General features: G+C 43.4%; 1 protein-coding gene across 2 annotated transcripts in view; it reads left to right on the top strand.

Moving 5' to 3' along the window:
• The first annotated feature begins 615 nt into the window (after positions 1–615).
• Positions 616–17,216, top strand: part of ppp2r3b (protein phosphatase 2, regulatory subunit B'', beta) — a 26,994-nt gene continuing 10,393 nt past the window's right edge. Inside the window, exons 1-5 of one of the 2 annotated variants that reach the window (XM_061691169.1) lie at positions 616–783; positions 1,944–2,309; positions 14,614–14,799; positions 15,021–15,124; positions 16,369–16,471. In XM_061691169.1, the coding sequence (XP_061547153.1) occupies positions 1,956–2,309; positions 14,614–14,799; positions 15,021–15,124; positions 16,369–16,471 (747 nt within the window). In that variant the 5' untranslated portion in view covers positions 616–783; positions 1,944–1,955. Of the gene's footprint in view, positions 784–1,943; positions 2,310–10,235; positions 10,651–14,613; positions 14,800–15,020; positions 15,125–16,368; positions 16,472–17,216 lie in introns of those variants that run through there. The other variant, XM_061691170.1, reaches the window with a different exon arrangement.

Raw genomic sequence — 17,216 nt, 5'->3', positions numbered from 1 at the left:
GGGTGTAGCCCGCCTGTCGCCCGAAGATTGCTGGGATGGGCTCCGGCACGCCCGCGACCCGCGTGAGGAGAAGCGGAACGGAAAGTGTATAACTCCATTACTTGTGTGTTTCTACTTCTGATAGTAAATCAACAACAATCTTGTTATGCTTTCATATCACATTTCCTTATGTTTCAGAACATGTGAATTTATGGAAAACCATTTTGTAATGAAAACCATTTTTTATTGAAAACAGTTTTGTATCAGTATGTAATACACAAAATAATTGTCCAACACTATTTATTTTTGGATTATCTCTAAGACTGGTTCTATCTCATAAGACATTACACGATTATTATGATCATCATATACAAATACACGGGTGAAAATATATATATTGTAGGGACACCTACTACCAACGTGTGTGTGCGTGTGTGTCTGAAAAGTGTTTTAATGTTGTTTGGGGGATCCAATATGAATCGTGTTGGCTAACTCATAACCCGAACATTCCTGATATTATAACATAGGAGGAAACGCTGGGAACAAAGAGCTGGCGCGCCAAAGTTCTGGAAGATATTGGACGCCTCGTGGCAGATCTCGCGATAATCTCGTGTGGTTACCAGGGGAACACAGACGTTGGAGCGAGCGGGCAGAGACGTGAGTGGATCTGTCGCGGGATGGACGCCGGAGACAGCGTCTGCATTCCCTTTTGCCATTGAACAAACGCTCAGCAGCATTTCCAAATGAGGAGCGGAAGGTAGCGTGCTAACACCGTGGTTGGAGTTTACGTGCTTTAAATAAAAGGTTGGTATTTTAGCTTAGCTTATCTTAGTTTACTGAGCTAACTGGCTAATGTAGCTTTCTTGCTAATGCTAACTTTGGAAACAATTGCTCCAAACCAAACTGCTTTGGTCTTTTCTTCACCTTTCCATACATTTCCGTTGGGGCGCCGATTCAAGACTGAGTTTGTGTTATTGCTGTTTCCCACCGCGGTGTTTAAAATAGCCGATGTTGTGTGCTCGGGGGCTCCATGCATCGATGCGCTGAAATTCAATAATGTTTGTGACGTGAACCATCAGTAGAAAACGAGGTCGACTGCTCGACAAGCAATGCAAGCCACTGTTTTGTGCATACGCACTGCATCGAAGTGGTAGGCGTTTGTCATTTGTGGCCCTTGTCGTTGTATCCTAAGAAGCTGTAAAATAGGATGGAGTAGGATGCAGAGCACTTCTATACTAATATGATGCTGTACTAGTATACTATAGCACAAGCCGTAATCAGTGTTGGGGAGTAACTAATTACATATGGTGAGATTAATCACAACAATTATCTATTTGTAATCCATTACATTAGAGAAAATGTCGAATTGAATTCTAGTTGCTTGTGATTGGCTCTCTCTGGTCATGTGGCATTCCGCTGTCATCCCAAAAGTGAAGTTTTTAAAAAGAAAATATGATTTCCAAAGGCGGCCGACTGGTTAGCACAACTGCCTCACATTTGTGAGGTTGAGGGTTCAAATCTGTGTGGAGTTCGGATGTTCTCCCCGTGCCTGCGTGTGTTTTCTACGGGCACTCCGGTTTCCTCCCACATCCCAAAAACATGCGTGCTCGGTTGATTCAATACTCTAAATTGCCCGTAGGTGTGAATGTGAGTGCCAATGGTTGTTTGTTTATATGTGCCCTGCAATTGGCTGGCGACCAGTTCAGCCCCCCCGTAGCCTGCCTCTCGCCCAAAGATGGATGAATTGATGATTTTCCCAACCCCACTTACCAAGACAACTAGCAACCCTTTATTGCTCAGTGACTGTTTTTTTTTTGTCAATGTGTCTATGTCTCTAAAGTGTTCTCTGTCAATTAACTGTCTGTTGTCGTACTTGAGCGGCTCCAACTACCGGTGACAAATTCCTTGTGTGTTTCTTTTGGACATACTTGGCAAATAAAGATGATTCTGATTCTGATCTTTAGGCTTCCTTCAAAATGCCGTCGAGTCAGATTCTTCAGCCAGTCCTCAAGATGAAGGTGGACGAACTCTTCCTCACCTGGTTGAGCCAGCCCAAAACCCAGACGGTGCTCAAAGGTTACCTAGACCTCATCAAAAGCGGACATCACGCCGATTTAAGCGATGTGGGTGTCAAGGAGAAGTGCACTCTAACCTTCAACCAAAACAACAACGTGGCTTCCCAAAAGAACTTGGCCGAGAAGAAGCCTGCCGCCTTCAACGTGCCCTTGAGTCCACCTTGTTCCTCCATCCTGCCCTCAGGATGCAGCGGCGCCACCAGGGTGACGGGACCCCACGGCAGGATCCTACGGAGGTCTGTCAGCTCCAAAAAGGTGAGTCATTGAGTTTCCCAACATTTGTTGGCAAAGGCACGTTTGACATTAGAAAAATTGCACAGCACGAACCAAAATGGCTTAAAAAGTACATCTACTGATATGATGGTGATCTCCTCAGCGGATAAATGGCGCTACGGTTCTATTTTGCGGAACTTGCACAGCCCCTTTCACACAGTTTGCGCAAACTTTACAGGTCAGCGCCAGGGCACGAGAGCCGGCATTAATTCGGCTTTGCCTTTCACACAGAACCCAGCGAAGCGGGGCTTTCCCGTGTCTGTGTGTGCTTTCACAAAGCAACACGGCTTCTGCACTTCTATGAGGTGTCTCAGAAATGTTCCACGACCACTGTCACAAAATGAATACAGCGGTGCCTTGAGATACGAGTGACCCAACTTGCAAGTCTTTCGAGATACTAGCCGTCATTTGGCCGATTTCTGTTGTTTTGCTTTGACTTGCGAGCGCAAACTTGATACAAGCTCAGTATGGTAGCAGTGCACTCAACTCACTTCACAATAGCAGCAGCACTTTGGCAAAGAGTGAACAATTCTTCCAAGCATTTATATTTGAATTTTTATTTTATTTTTTTTGTATATAATTACTGTTTATGTTTCATGGAGCACCATTAGACCAAGAAAAGAATCCTAGTTGTGAATGTTCCTTTCGGTGATCATTGTGTAAAGGATATTGCCAGCACGTGGGCTCAGGAACACTTGAGAACACTTGTCTCCCTTTGAAAATGTGTGCATGTGCATTATGAAGCGCAAAATTCCACAACGGAGAACCCGGACTATTGACAAAAAAAAACTAAAACTCAAGTTTTACATCAAGCAAGAATGGAAAAGAATTCCACCTGGTGTCCTCACTTCCCAAACGCTTGTCAAAAGACAGATTAGACGGGTGGTGTTAAAGGGGCTTGTGTAAATAAGAGGCTTATGTGTCCTCTGTGATCTTCTCGGTGTGGCCACAAGAGGAGGCTGAGTAGCATGTGAATGCTTGTCTGTCCACGCTACGTCATCCCACAGGAGGCTCTCCAGTCCTAATTATACAGATGCTTTCCAAACATTCCAGCCTCGCCCATGAATTAGTGTGTATGATGATGATGATGGTGGTGGTGGTGACACGGACTCGGCATGTTGGGGGGGGGGTCACTTTCTGGAGGCCCTTAACAATTCTGTTTATCTTCTCTCAAAGTTTGTTTGGCCTTGAAATGCTTGCGTATATTGACAAGATGAGAGGCAACAGTGTCCAAGCGTTGGCGAGCGCTGCATACTGCGCATATGGCGTATGTGTGTGTGCGAGGACGGAAGACAGCTGGAGGAGGGCTGGGGGGTGCACACGCTCCTCCAACTTTCACCTTCTGCATGTCGTTGGCACGCACAACACCTGAGGTCATGTTTTTGTGCTGGCAAGATCATATATACATGCTCGATTAGCTGTTGCACATAAATACTGTACATACTAAGTGTATTCAGAATTTGTTTGCCTGGATTTAACTGTTATAGCGTCTAAGCATCTGAGGCAAAATTGAGTGCCGTACTTGGCTGCAACCTTTTGATTCAATCCCATCTAGATTGCTTGTCTAGACGCCAACACATCACCTATGCTGTTTGCTGCAAGATTTCTTTTGTTTAAAATGTTAAAAAGCTGGTTGTTGTAACAGTATTGTCGGAATAAAGATATTGGTGTAAAATACACTATCCTTACTTTTTTCTGACATCTGAAATTAATACAGTGAGCCACTGCATATTTTCAGTTCAGCAGTCGCCTGTTTGCTGAATTTTATGGGGAGGCTATTATTTATTATTATCATTCACTGAAAAAGTCAACTGATTTTGTGCGCAGGCCAAAGCCCTGTCTAATGTAGACAATATTGCTTTGGCACCACCTTGGGGCCAAGGAACTGCACAACCAGAAATGGAACTATAGTGGTACTGTAAGCTGTACTAATAAATGTGTATCTTCATCTGTCCTGTCTGTTCAGTACAATATGGCTACAAGCTTAAGAACAGAATCTATGCCGCAAGAATGCACTTCTTTTAGTGTTGGTGTGGCGAGACTCAGCCGCCACACAACACCAAAGCAAAAACATGCGCTCTAAGGTGCGGTTGACAGTTTACGGCGGTCAACTTGTTTTTACACCTGTATGAAGATGCAGGAAGTCATAATGAGAAGCAGCTCGCTTGACTTGTGCATGTTTGTCCATCACATTTCATCAAAGGGTGGCTGCCAAGTAGTGCTACGAACGAATCAGTGGTGATTCAATTGACTCGCAAATCCCAATGAAAAAAGGAAATTCCAAATTTTCGCATTTGAATCAAAACGAGTCAAAAATAAAATACTTCTTACTTATTCTGACAAGTGCTGCAATGCTGCCCACGGCCGCTGCCAGTTTGCCTTAGTTCACATTGCTTCTGTGTATGTACGCATTGTAGCTTAACCAACATCTCCATAAAGTTTGTTTTTTTTAAAAAAAAGAAAAAAAACAAGCTCTTTGCTGAAGGAAGCATGCGTTACACGTAGCTCTCAAATGAGCTGCATGGATAACATGGAAGCGCCACAACGGAAGCGGAAAAGGAGCCATTGCCGGAGATGGCAACCGTGTCACGGCGGCATATTTAACAGGAGAAAGTTAATCCAATCCAACACAGTGTGAAGCAAGAGCAGTTAAGGTAGCCAGCAGGCTAAGTAACAGCAGGCTAGCTGGAAAGGTGGCAGCTCGGTCGGGTCCGCGAGGAGCTATGGCACCGACGACGAGCGCAAAACAGCCCCGGGATTCTACCTGTGGCCAAGGTACGGCGTGGGATCCTGGTTAAAGTAAGCCATTTTTAACTCAAAAGAAAAACCTTTCTGTACAGAGACACAGCAGTGAAAAGGTGCCCGCGTACTCTTGGTTCAATAGATAGTTTTCAAATAACCAAATTGTTTTTTTTTTCCTTCTGTTTGACTGTTATTTTGGAATTGTACAAGGAGTAACAATTCAGTTGTGATTCACGAGTCATTCATTAGTGTTAATAAGAATAGTGATTGAGGTTTTAGGGGGTGAGTTGGAAAAGTGAAAATTGTGAAAGATTGTGTAAATGTTGTACAGTCGATAAAGACTTTATTATGGCGCTGGAATGGATTCATTCCGTTTCCATCCATCCATTATCTGAGCCGCTTATCCTCACAAGGGGAGAACAGGGAGAACATGCAAACTCCACACAGACGGGACCGGGATTAACGCCGGTCCTCAGGCAAACGCTCTAACCAGTTGTCCACCGTGCCGCCCATTCCGTTTCCATTGTTGGGAAAAGTCTTACCTCGACCAGTTGGTTTTGGAATTTTATGAATCAGATGTAAAGCGTCAGTTGGACAGTATGTGTACTCGAGTGTAATGCGGCACGTCATGTGGCGGCACGTCATGTGGCGGCACGTCACTCAATATTAAAGGGGCTGTGTGCTTGTGAAGGGAGCGGGCTTCTATTTTAAGACAACAAAATGGATTCCTGCGTACCGATGCATTCTTGGGCAGATTAGTTGGAAAAAATTTGATTTATGCCCCGGTGATGCGGCCCACAACAGCTGGTGTGACTTTGACAGCGCAGAAAGATACCCTCAAACCCCTCCCGTGTTGCCTTTAAATACCCAGAATTCCCCCCGGACTGAGGTGTGGGTGCGCGCTCACGCGCTAGATCAGGTGCTCGTGGAGGATGTTTTATTGACATTTCGCACATGACAATTAGGCTCGTATTGGGACACGAGATCATCTCCGCTATAGTCGCAGGTTATTTCTTCATAATGTGCTCTAGTGTCTCAGTGATATTTTCGTTATTTTAAGCAGGGGGTCGCTAATCTGCCCTGCAAGTGTCTTTATTTAAAGTGCCTCGTATGTGGATGGAGCTTGGTATTTACATGATGTAGATGTAAGAAATTTGAGCCACACGTCTAAGACGTCTTCAAGGTTTCCAAGTTGTTCTAGTGTCAAATCAAAATGAATAACAATTAGCTCAAACGAAGAATTAACATGCATATCAAGCCTGTTTCACATGACTCTCATTACATAGAAAGTCCTGGAAAATAAAACTTATGACACTGCGTTACAAACTAGTATTTACAGTATGGTCACGGTTTTTATGCATAATGGCGAACACGGGACACACAATCAAATAATAAAAATCAGCGTACTGTTAGATAATTTGTGTGTGACCAAGAGCAACGGGACTACTTCCAATAAAGACATGTTAAGGAAAGACAAATGAGACAAATGCCTTGTGTTTTTGCGAGCAGCTCTTAAAAAAAAGCCAACGATGAGCAGCAAGCAGCTATTTGAAGCTGCTGGAGTCCCAAGAGCCTCTTAATGCAGGATTCTCCAAAGGCTTGCAGTCATCCATGAAGCTGCAAGTCGGCCACCCCAAGCTAATGCTCACAAGGAGAAACATTTGCAGTGGGCTCGGAAATGCACATTTTTTAAAACTGCTGTGATTTGGAACACCGCATGAGTAAAGTAATTAATTAATTTAATTTTGTAAGTTATTGATGAACCCGATGTAATTTAGTTCACATTAGTCATAGACTTTTTAGGCAAATAAATAAAAACAGAATATGCACAACAGTCTATTTTTGCCGAGGACTTTATTGTATTTTAAAGGGTTCTGTCAGGCATTTTCAAAGGGCGATGAGTTTTACTTCATTTTAGTTTTGTTTTACTTGTCTATATATGTGTTATGACAGTTGGAACAAATTCATCCATATTTATGTTTCCCGTGACAAAAATGCATGTATTTGGAAGTCAACTGGCGTTTTTTTTTTTTTTTTTGTTTTTTTTTTAAATAACTTTGACGGTTCCACTGTCCAATCACTGCAATCGTGACAAGGAAAAGTTTCTGTAGCTGTTGCCTTTGAGGATTAAGTGTAGCACAACTTCGCTGTGTATTGTTTGTCCCGGTGAGCGCAGTTGACATGACAGTTGTTGTGGGAGCTCCTACATGAGCAGCTGATCTGCTCACGTCACGTTCCCGCTGTCGGCCTTCCCTGGAAGCCTCATTCTGACCGTCTGTTACAGCCAAATTTGGCCCCATTCACGTCTCTGCGCTCCACTCTGTACGCTTGTATTGACAAATTCTTCACCCGCCTTCGGTAGAGTTCCGCGCAAGTTGTGTCTTGCATGTTAAAGAGCAAACCTGCAAGCGTGGGACTCTTAACGTCCTCTAATTCCAGACTCTCAGGCTTTCATACACTAATGAATGAGCAGAGCGTGACTGAAATTGGGTTTACGTCCAAATTGCATTTAGCTGCACTGTGAGGGTCAGTGTGACACGAGTGTCACAACAACCCTTTGGAGTGCACGTTCACTCCCACTGGACACAGTTAGTAGGTAGAACACACGATTCATTTGAAAAATTCTGCCCTAATAAAGTTACTAATTTCACTCTAAATTTGGGTTTCTTGACTCAAGTTTATCCAAAATATACCTTTTAAAGTCGCACAGAGTTTTAAGTTTGAACCACAAGACCTCGGTGTCTGTTTGTATGCCAGGACAGAAGGATGGCATTGCAGAATTCCCCTTCACACAGGTACCATATGTGCCTCAATTGTAACAGCTGTGTTACTACCTCAAAAGCTGCAAATCGCTTTGGTTCCCCAATTCCATGTCTGTGCTATTGATACATGACAGCAACCCGGGAAAAAGGCGACAAAAACAAATGCCTTTAATGTCCATCATTTCCAATGTGAACATTTGTTTGTAAATCCGTACAAATCATAAAATCAAACATTTGCTTTACATTGTACTTTACTGATCCCCAAAGGCTTTACACTTGAATAATTGGACCTCATTGTTCTGTCGATGTGTACATAATAAAGTTTGTGGTGTGCGTGTGTGTGTGTGTGTAGCTTCATTCATTTTGTCCGTTCCATACAAGTAGTAAAGTTATAGTTATGCGATGCAAAATAATTATCTTCACTTGCAAACTGTATTCGGGGTGCAGACTTCATTTGGTTTGCTCCCAAACAGACTGAGCAAAGCCGCACGTGACTTGACAGTTCCATGTGATCTACTTGTTGTTTTGCGCATTCTTTCCACGTATGGCTTGAATTGATTAGCATTAAAAGAAGAAATAATAACAAGCCGCCTGATGTGAAAAAGCCATCATACAAACAGCTTATCAAGCTTGTGCAGCGTCCTGCTTAGGGGATAACAGGAAGTGCAGAAAGCAGTAGAAAATGTTGGTCTTTGTCATCCTGTTATCTAAAAATAATGTGTCTGGGTGCAGGCGAGTTCATAACATAACGTTAACAAATATTGGTTTGTTTACGTGGCTGTGGTGAGCATGTGTAAATCAGAGGGGTTTTTTTTGGGCCGTGTGGAAGGCGACGCCGTTAGATCAGTGACTTTGTGAAGAATTGATGTAATTGCCGTCACTTTTGGGACATTAGCGAGCGGAAGTGGACTACAGCACCGTCGCAAACAGTGCTCGCCTGGTGCTTTTAATAGGCGCAGACTACTTCGGACATCATTCTTTGAATTTGACGTGTCCCGTCCCCCCGCTGTCCCCCTCCTTCCTCCACTGTCGCCCATCAACTATAATAAGATGTGGAATGGCTGGCAGCCTGAGCTCGCAGAAGGAAGGCAAGACAAAGAGAAGCATAATATACTGTAGGAAGCAGAGTAGTTAGATGTATGCATGATGTACGTCTGGTGAATGTGTCACACGCTAATTTAGACCATTCTCTTAGGAAACACATTTTTGATACCTCGGCTGTCATAGAGTTTATTTTGTCTCTCTTGTTCTTGACATTTATACTTACACATAGCAAAGACTGTTAGAAATAATCTTCCATGTAATTCCGCCACTGAAATGTTTTTTTTCCCCATTTACAGCAGATTCTTGCAGGGAAAAAGTGTCCAGGATCCTTGGAATTCTTCAAAATGCTTGAAAACGCATGAGACTAATGTATTTTTATGTTTGTTTAAGTTAAACAATAAGGAGTAACATTTTTACTTAACAAGAATAGTCTTTTAAGAAAAAGGTTATAAAAGCAATATCAATGTAAAAAAATAGTTGCTATCAAGGAAAGAGAGTTTAATTTTACAAGAAAAACCTCACATTTTACGGAAAGAAGTTGACGCAAACCGTTGCGGTTAGTCCCGTCTTACATGAGAATTCTGACATTAAGTTTGAATTCAAACTATTCTTGTAAAATCATCTCATAGCCTAGTACGTTTTGTACTATTTTCATAGAATTTTACTCTTTTGTACTATGTACTTTTACAAAGTAATACTAAACCCGTTTATAGTCGTGGTTTTAAGCCATGGTTGTTTCCTGTAATTTATTTAAATTTATTCTCCCTTTCTTTTTGTAAAATATAAAGTTAGTAACTTAATACGGTCTATTTTCGTATACTGATTTTTCAGTAGCGTATATACATATTCGTATTGAGATGACACTAGAGTGCAGGGAAAATTTTCAAACAGAACTTGATTTACTTAATGTCATACAAAGCACGTTATGTTTTTCTTTTTTAATACATTTAATCACTGAAAATTTTTTGTGCATCTTTGCTAAAGAGAGAAGAAAATGAACGTAATCATGGTTGCCTCAGGTCATTTTAACTGTGGATGCATTTGCGGAACCACCTAATTTAGCATTGCTGCAAAAGCTTGAACGTGACATTGGGCAAGGTGTTATGTACCCTGACTGTTTCTATGTTTGATGTTGCTGGACGTTTAAACTCCTGAACACTTGCACTGTCATCACGTCGCTGAGGTGCATCTCCCAACTGGCCGCTGTGGACGAGCTGCAACAACAGGTCTTCTTTGCGTAACCTTCCACGAGCGCGCAGGAATGCAAACTGGAAAGGGCAGATCCAATGTGCGCACCCCTCCCATCCCCGTGCGTACGGCAAGCGAGTCCCCCACACAGACCTCCTGTCACTCCTTATCTCCCCGGCAGTATTGAGGAGAGCGCTCCCTTTGGCCCTCTGCGCTGTATGTGAGTGTTGTGTAGCGGCAGGCAGAGCTGAGATTGCGCGACCCGATCTGGAATGGGAGAGGGAGTCACAGTAGCAGCTGCTGCCTCGCATTAAGCTGCTCTCACTCTGACAGAGGACAAACGCAAAGATACGCCCAACTTCTAGAAACAACATCAACGCCTGACTTGTCCAACCCGTCCGGACCTCGCTGGATTCGTTTATGTGTTCCCCGCGGTGTGTGTCGCGAGGATGAGGATGAGGGAGCTGTCTCTGCGTCAGGACCCTGACCTGAGGAAGGAGCTAGCCCTGCTGGCGCGAGGCTGTGACTTTGTGCTGCCCTCGCGCTTCAAGAAGAGGCTGAAAGCCTTCCAGCAAGGACAGGCCGAGGTTCGTATGGGTGTAGCGGTCTCTTGTCAAGGGATTCGCATTCTGCTGCTATGCTACTGTAGTAGCCCCGACTACTGGGCAACCACCAGCCACGTGATTGTTCGGACACGGCTGCGGCTCAGTCGGAACCGCAGGATCGGCGGTTCGAATCCCGGCTCAAGCTATCTGCTGTCGAATTGTCCGTGGGCGAGACGCTGAACCCTAAATTGCTCTCAGTGGGCGGCATTGGTGTATGAATGTGTGGGCATTTGTAAAGCGCTTTGGGCACCATGATAGTGTAGTGGAAGCGCAAAATACGTGCACTCCATTTACCATTTTTACCCAGCGACTGCTGAGGACCCACAAACTAAAATTCCTACAGTTCCTATCATATATTGTTCTTTGTTGGACGATGGAAAAGGTGTTCCTTTGGTCCAGTGACAAGCATCATTTTACTGGGTTGCATTTGTTTTTTGTTTTTTTTGCGCTGTTTGCCGCCTGTGCCACCGCCAACCGGCATTTCCCTTCGCCGTGTTGTTATTTGTTAGCCAATGGCACAGGTATTCCTTTAATCCAGCGGCATCAGTTGTGTGCCTCATTCACCGGCCGCTGTTATCTTCGGAATTTGCCACCGCCAGTTACTCTTACTGTATCGGTCTTTGTTAGGCAATGGCACTGGTGTTACTTTGGCCCTGTCAGATCAGCTGATCTCCACATTTACCGGATGGTGTTCCTCTTGCACGATATGCCCGCTCACTATCGGCACCGCCATCCTGCGCTAGTTACTTTTACTAAATCTTTCTGTGTTAGCCAATGGCTCAGCTGTTCCTTAGGCCTGGTGTGGTACCATATTGTAGTCCTTTTAGGCTCCTCCGTGATAGCTGGTGTGCGCCATATTTACTGGGCAGCGTTGATCTCGTGCAGTATGGCGCACGCAGTCCCACTCCTCTGTCCTTGCTTCAGGCCGCATCGCTGGGAATATGTAAAATGTCACGAGGCTTAGCGAGTAGAGCTCCAGGCGCTCGGCTAGTGGTTAGCATGGGAGGTAGGAGGGGGACAGTGTGTGGCAGGGTGGCATCAGAAGAGGTTTATGTCCTTTTATAGCCACGGCTGACACCGGCACACGGGGCAGCGCTGCACACAGCAGAGGATCGGACGCATTCATCGGTCTGGGTGCACCCTCAGCAGTGTTTCTAGTTTGGACCGTGTTGTCAGGTGTTACATGTGTTTGAAGGCTAAAAGCAGACATCAACTGGAGTGGCACAATGAAGACGTTCAGCCACGCCACATAGAGACTCATTCAATAGACATACCAAAGTAATGGTTTCCTGTCATATGTGCCGATCTCTAAATTTGTCTCCTCGCATATTTGATTTTCAAACTCAATTTTCCTCCCATTCAGTTATTGTATGTTATTAGATTAGTTACGCTGGTAAAACTAATTAACTTGTAACTGCTGCATTGGTGGAATTTGTACTCTACCAAGGCCCAACAATCCTAGTTGTACGCCTTCATAGACGACATCTGCGTATGTCGGAATTTATCTGGCATATCTATCTTTGGATCCTTGATTCTTTATCCCACACCAAAACCCGAATGGGTTCTTTTTTTTCTTCTTTTTTTTATTTATTTATTTATTTATTTATTTATTTATTTTTTACCCATGTCATTACTCCACCAAACATTTGCGAAAACCGGGAGTAGTATTTTTGTCTGGCAACTAACTAGCAGCAACGAATACAAACGGAGAGCAGACACCATGGCGACTGATCCACTCAGTCATCCCCAAATCTCGTAAGAAGTCTTTGGCTGTAAGCTGAAGATTGAGACCATGTTGATCCCAGCCTAACGCCTCATCCTCTGCAGTATCATGTTTTCCCTTCAATAGGATCGTATTCACCTTGGAGACCACATTTGTTAATAATGTTGTAAACTCTGGTCTCACGTTAATCAGGTTCAAGGGTTTTTTTCTGCCCAAGGTGGAAAGTGTAGAAGCTGGCCAGGTTGTGACAGTGACGTCTATTGGATTTAGCATCGACTTGGCCAAAGAGTGAAGATAACTGACCTTGTGGTCTCGTCTTGTTTTCAGTCTGTTCACAGAATATCTTCGCCACGCTGTGCTCATTCGTAACGAATGCTATAAATCAGATCCTGTTTAAAAAAACAACTCACTTAACTGTTCATTCTTCTTCTGGACCTTACCTTAGACCTTAGGTCGTTCCGTTCTCTAGAGGACATCGATCCGGAAACCTTTTGACACTATCCTACCTCAATGAGGCTATCAAGGATGTCTTGCATTTTCATGAGCAACAGGTTTTTTAAAGGCATCTTTTCCACAGAGGTCCTGCAAAAGTTTCAGAATCCCCTTTGCCTTTTTTAAAGAGAACCCAGTGATGCGTCTGTGTGCGTTTTCATACTGCAACATAGCATTTCGCAATCACATAATTAGATGACGCCAGTGTCTGTTGTGGTGCCCCCTGTTCCTTGTCATCCATATATAACAGCGACATGAGCGGGGAAATGGCAGAATGTGCCGTTTTTTTACTGGCAGTGGAGACGTAGCTTATGATATTCAAATTGTGTACCAATCAGGTTGCCGCTGTTGGAACACTCTAAAACACCAGGCTGTGGTTCATCTCATCATTGTAGTAGTGGCATGTATTATTGCAGCTGCGTTAGCAGAAACGTCTGCCTTTAAAACGACAATTCATGAACTTGAACAAACTCAATGGTTATCGCTGACTTTTGTCATCTGCGTGTATGCAACCTCGAATGTATCAACATAACTTAGCCATGTATTTATTTCCATAGATGTATCAAACATTCTTCCCAATGTTCAATTCCAAGTGATTCTTATTGTGGCAATGGTGTAGAACTAACTGCACTGCATCATACTGGGGGATGTTACCTCATTTAAATGATTAAACCAGCAATGGTATAGGTTGTGAAACCTTATTGCAGTGCCACAGATGATGTTAGTTTCCCAGTCAGGCCAATTGACTAATCGTCTCTGCCCACGGAGACGTCAAATCACAACACAGCACCAGTTGGCGGTTTATTATCTCTAAATAGAGAACGCCAAGTGTGAGTGGATGAAGGTTATTGCCGAGTCCTCGAGCCCAGTCAGCAGATGTTGTTTGATCAACACTCACTGACTGTTTTGCAGTCTTTCAGTCCACGGTAGCGTATTTCCTCAATTAGTGGTCTCCACTGTAATAGCCCTGATTAATTGCCAAATGTGTCGTCCACTTAAATAAATAAACACTTCAGCCCAAATAGACCTCCTATTTACAAATTTTCCAGGAATAAAAATGACAGATGGTTCCACTAGGGGGCTGTAATTACACTTACACCAACATGTTTACCGTAACACACGCTGCCTTTACAGCAAACATGGCATCTGTAAATCTGATGTTTAAGGTGGAGTTTAAAGAAAGTGGATCTGTAGCAAAAGTTACTAAACATTGCAACATTCACCTGAAAAACACAAATATCATGTTCAGAAAATGATGACTAGGAAAAAAGAAAGGGATAGTGAGCTACCGTTCAGACTGAGGCCGTCCATACAATATGGAGTATAGATACTGTATGCTGTATATACATTACCATAATTTATTAGTGGATCAAATGAAGTGTTGTGTTGTCCAATGAAAACAAGTATCTCCAAATTTTGAAAAAATCACATAATTTGTTGATACCATATGTGTTATTTATTGGACAGTAACAGTATTATCTAGTTAAATAATATTAGTAAAATGCTTTCATACAAATAAAGGCCTCTGCTAAAGTACTCACTACTATTTGCAGTTGAGTAAATAAAAACACCTGGCCACTCTATGAAGAATGCACTTTTTAATGGATTGGTGAAGTAATAGCTCTTTTTAGAGGAAGAGTCAAGAGGGGGCTTGAATGTTTTAGATCATCATTAGCATGTGAAAGTATCAGGTGGTTAACACTGTGCGTGTGTGTGTGTCTTTGCATCAGGCGCAGGTGAAGACAGAGGAACCCGTCAGCCGTGCGCTGAGCGAAAGCATTCCAAAGTTCTACTTCCCGCAAGGTCGGCCCCAAGCCAACGTTAACATCGACAGCCTCATTTCCAAAATTGAGGCGACGTTCTGCCAATTCCCCAATGAAAGGGCCACCATTGAGGACATGGCGCAGGTTGCCAAGGTGAGAAAGTGATTTGCAGCATGCCACCCAGTCAAATGATGGACTTGTTTGCTCCTTTCACACCAAAAATATGAGCCCATCCTCCCTGTGGTTTGAAGGAAACCCCAAGTGTTTCCTCAGGGAAGTCATCAAAAGATGCAACTCTGCTTTTCATTAGCACCGTTATGCCCCGCTGAAACTATTTCAATGTCCTCAATAATAACAACAACTTGTCTGCCCAGGCCTGCGAGTGTCCCCTCTACTGGAAGGTGCCATTGTTCTGCTCAGCCGGGGGCGACAGGACGGGCTTCGTGTCCGTGCACAAGTTCGTGGCAATGTGGCGCAAGTAAGACAATGGCCTCTTTTATTGACGACTTCAGCTCGTGCGCACACGCGTACAACGCGCTTCTTTGAACTGTTACTTCCTTGGCGTCAGTCACCAGAAATGATGGATGGCAAAGGCCTCACAAACATTTGCACTGCGAACAAAAACAGGCCAAGAAAAACGACTTTTATAAATGTATGTACAGTTGTGTCCTAAAGTCTAAGGCACCATTAGATTAGTCTTGTTTTTTGCAAGTCTGTAATGGCCATATGCTTTATCATTACAATGAGCACCAACCTCCTGGATCTGTTAAGCTGCTGAACTGTTAACAAAATTTGGTTGAAACTATATTCTAAAACCTGTTTTTGTTTGTAGTTATGAATGCAGTGTTGGGTACGTGAAAGTGAATACAGAAATTTACATTATATTCATGACAAAACTCTTCATCGAATCACAACATAGCTGATATGTGCTCCTCATTAAATTTGTTTTAGCAATTCTCAGCTTTTAATAAAAGTCAACAAAATTACTTTGTATGTATTTACTGTATGTGTATCTTTTGGTTATTTAGTCAGAGCTGTGGGAATGGCATGATATCTCATAATGCAATTGTATCGCAATATTCTGTCAGTAATAACAATAATACAGTAAAGCAATACTGCAATTAGCCAGTAATATTGGAAGATAATCATGAGTATGCGATGTATCAAAATATGAATATTTGACCCGCCCCTACTTTGACGACCAGATGGGCAGTGCTGTTGCGTACACTTCGTTAAAGGCACTTTCACTCAAATGGTGAGCAAAAATTCCTGCACTTTTAGCCACATCCTCACCAATGTATGACGTTTCACTACTCGGTACTCGGTGTTTGACTATTTACCATATTATCTGAAAGGATCATTAAAACAACAAAGCTTTTCGGAGCAGGTAAGGGTTTTTGCACAATACAGTACGTGTATGTGATATTGTTGTACACTCTTGTATTAAGCCTTCAGTTGGCGGCACAGGACTGACCTTTGACTTGAGCTCATAATCGAGCTGTTCTTAAATGAGAGGCCATAACAGATGCTCACCTCCCCCCGTCTTTTTTTTTTTTTTTTCACTACCACCCTCAACGCTGATAATTACCCAGAAGCCATCCAGAATCCTAATTTCAGAATGTATTAGAGCGGCTCGCCTCTCATAATAGGACACAACAAAAGAGGCAAAAAGAGGAAGTAACCTTGTCGCCATCTGTTCTCTCTTTTTTCCCCCCCGTGCAGAACGCTGCAGACCTGTCACGACGCCGCCGCCAAATTCGTGCACCTCCTGGCCAAGCCTGGCTGTAATTACCTGGAACAAGACGACTTTATTCCCTTCCTGCAGGTACTGGCAAGGCCGCACGCGCGATCGCCGCTTTGGCTTGCCTTGTGTCGCTCACACAGGAGTAATTCATACGCACTCGCCGGCCACTTGATTAGGAACACCTGCACGGTCTTAACATTGGATTGAAACTGTCAGTGAGGTATTTAACCAGAAGTGGAAAGACCACTAAAATATGATACATAAGTCAATTCATTGTACCCAAGTACAGGGGGTCCTTGCATCACAAACTGAGCATAATTTGTACTTTTTTTCGTTGGCAAAAGCAACAAATGGCCTGTGGCACTTTGAATGTAATAATATTAACTAATGCTGAGGATGACTTCCACCACAATTGTTTACCTGACTATTGTTCCAGACTGGAAGGCTCCTACCTATCCCTGAAGGCAGTTGGTCCTGATGACATTCCTGTGCCGGTATGGAAGCATCTAGGAGAAGTGGCTGTGGAGTTTTTGACCAGCTTGTTCAACAGAATTCTAGCGGGTGAAAAGATGCCTGATGAACGGAGGAAAAGTGTGCTGATGCCCATTTTTTAAGAACAAAGATGATGTGCAGAGCTGTGGGAACTATAGAGGAATAAAGTGGATGAGCCACACAATGAAGTTATGGGAAAGAGTAGTGGAGGCTAGATTCAGGACAGAAGTGAGTATTTGCGATCAACGGTATGGTTTCATGCCTAGAAAGAATACCACAGATGCATTATTTGCTTTGAGGATGTTGATGGAAAAGTACAGAGAAGGTCAGAAGG

The sequence above is a fragment of the Phycodurus eques genome, chromosome 12 (genome assembly GCF_024500275.1).
Source record: "Phycodurus eques isolate BA_2022a chromosome 12, UOR_Pequ_1.1, whole genome shotgun sequence".
Classification (NCBI taxonomy): Eukaryota; Metazoa; Chordata; class Actinopteri; order Syngnathiformes; family Syngnathidae; genus Phycodurus; species Phycodurus eques.
The sequence above is the reverse complement of the archived record's forward strand: the minus strand, read 5'-3'. Positions and strand labels throughout refer to the sequence as shown.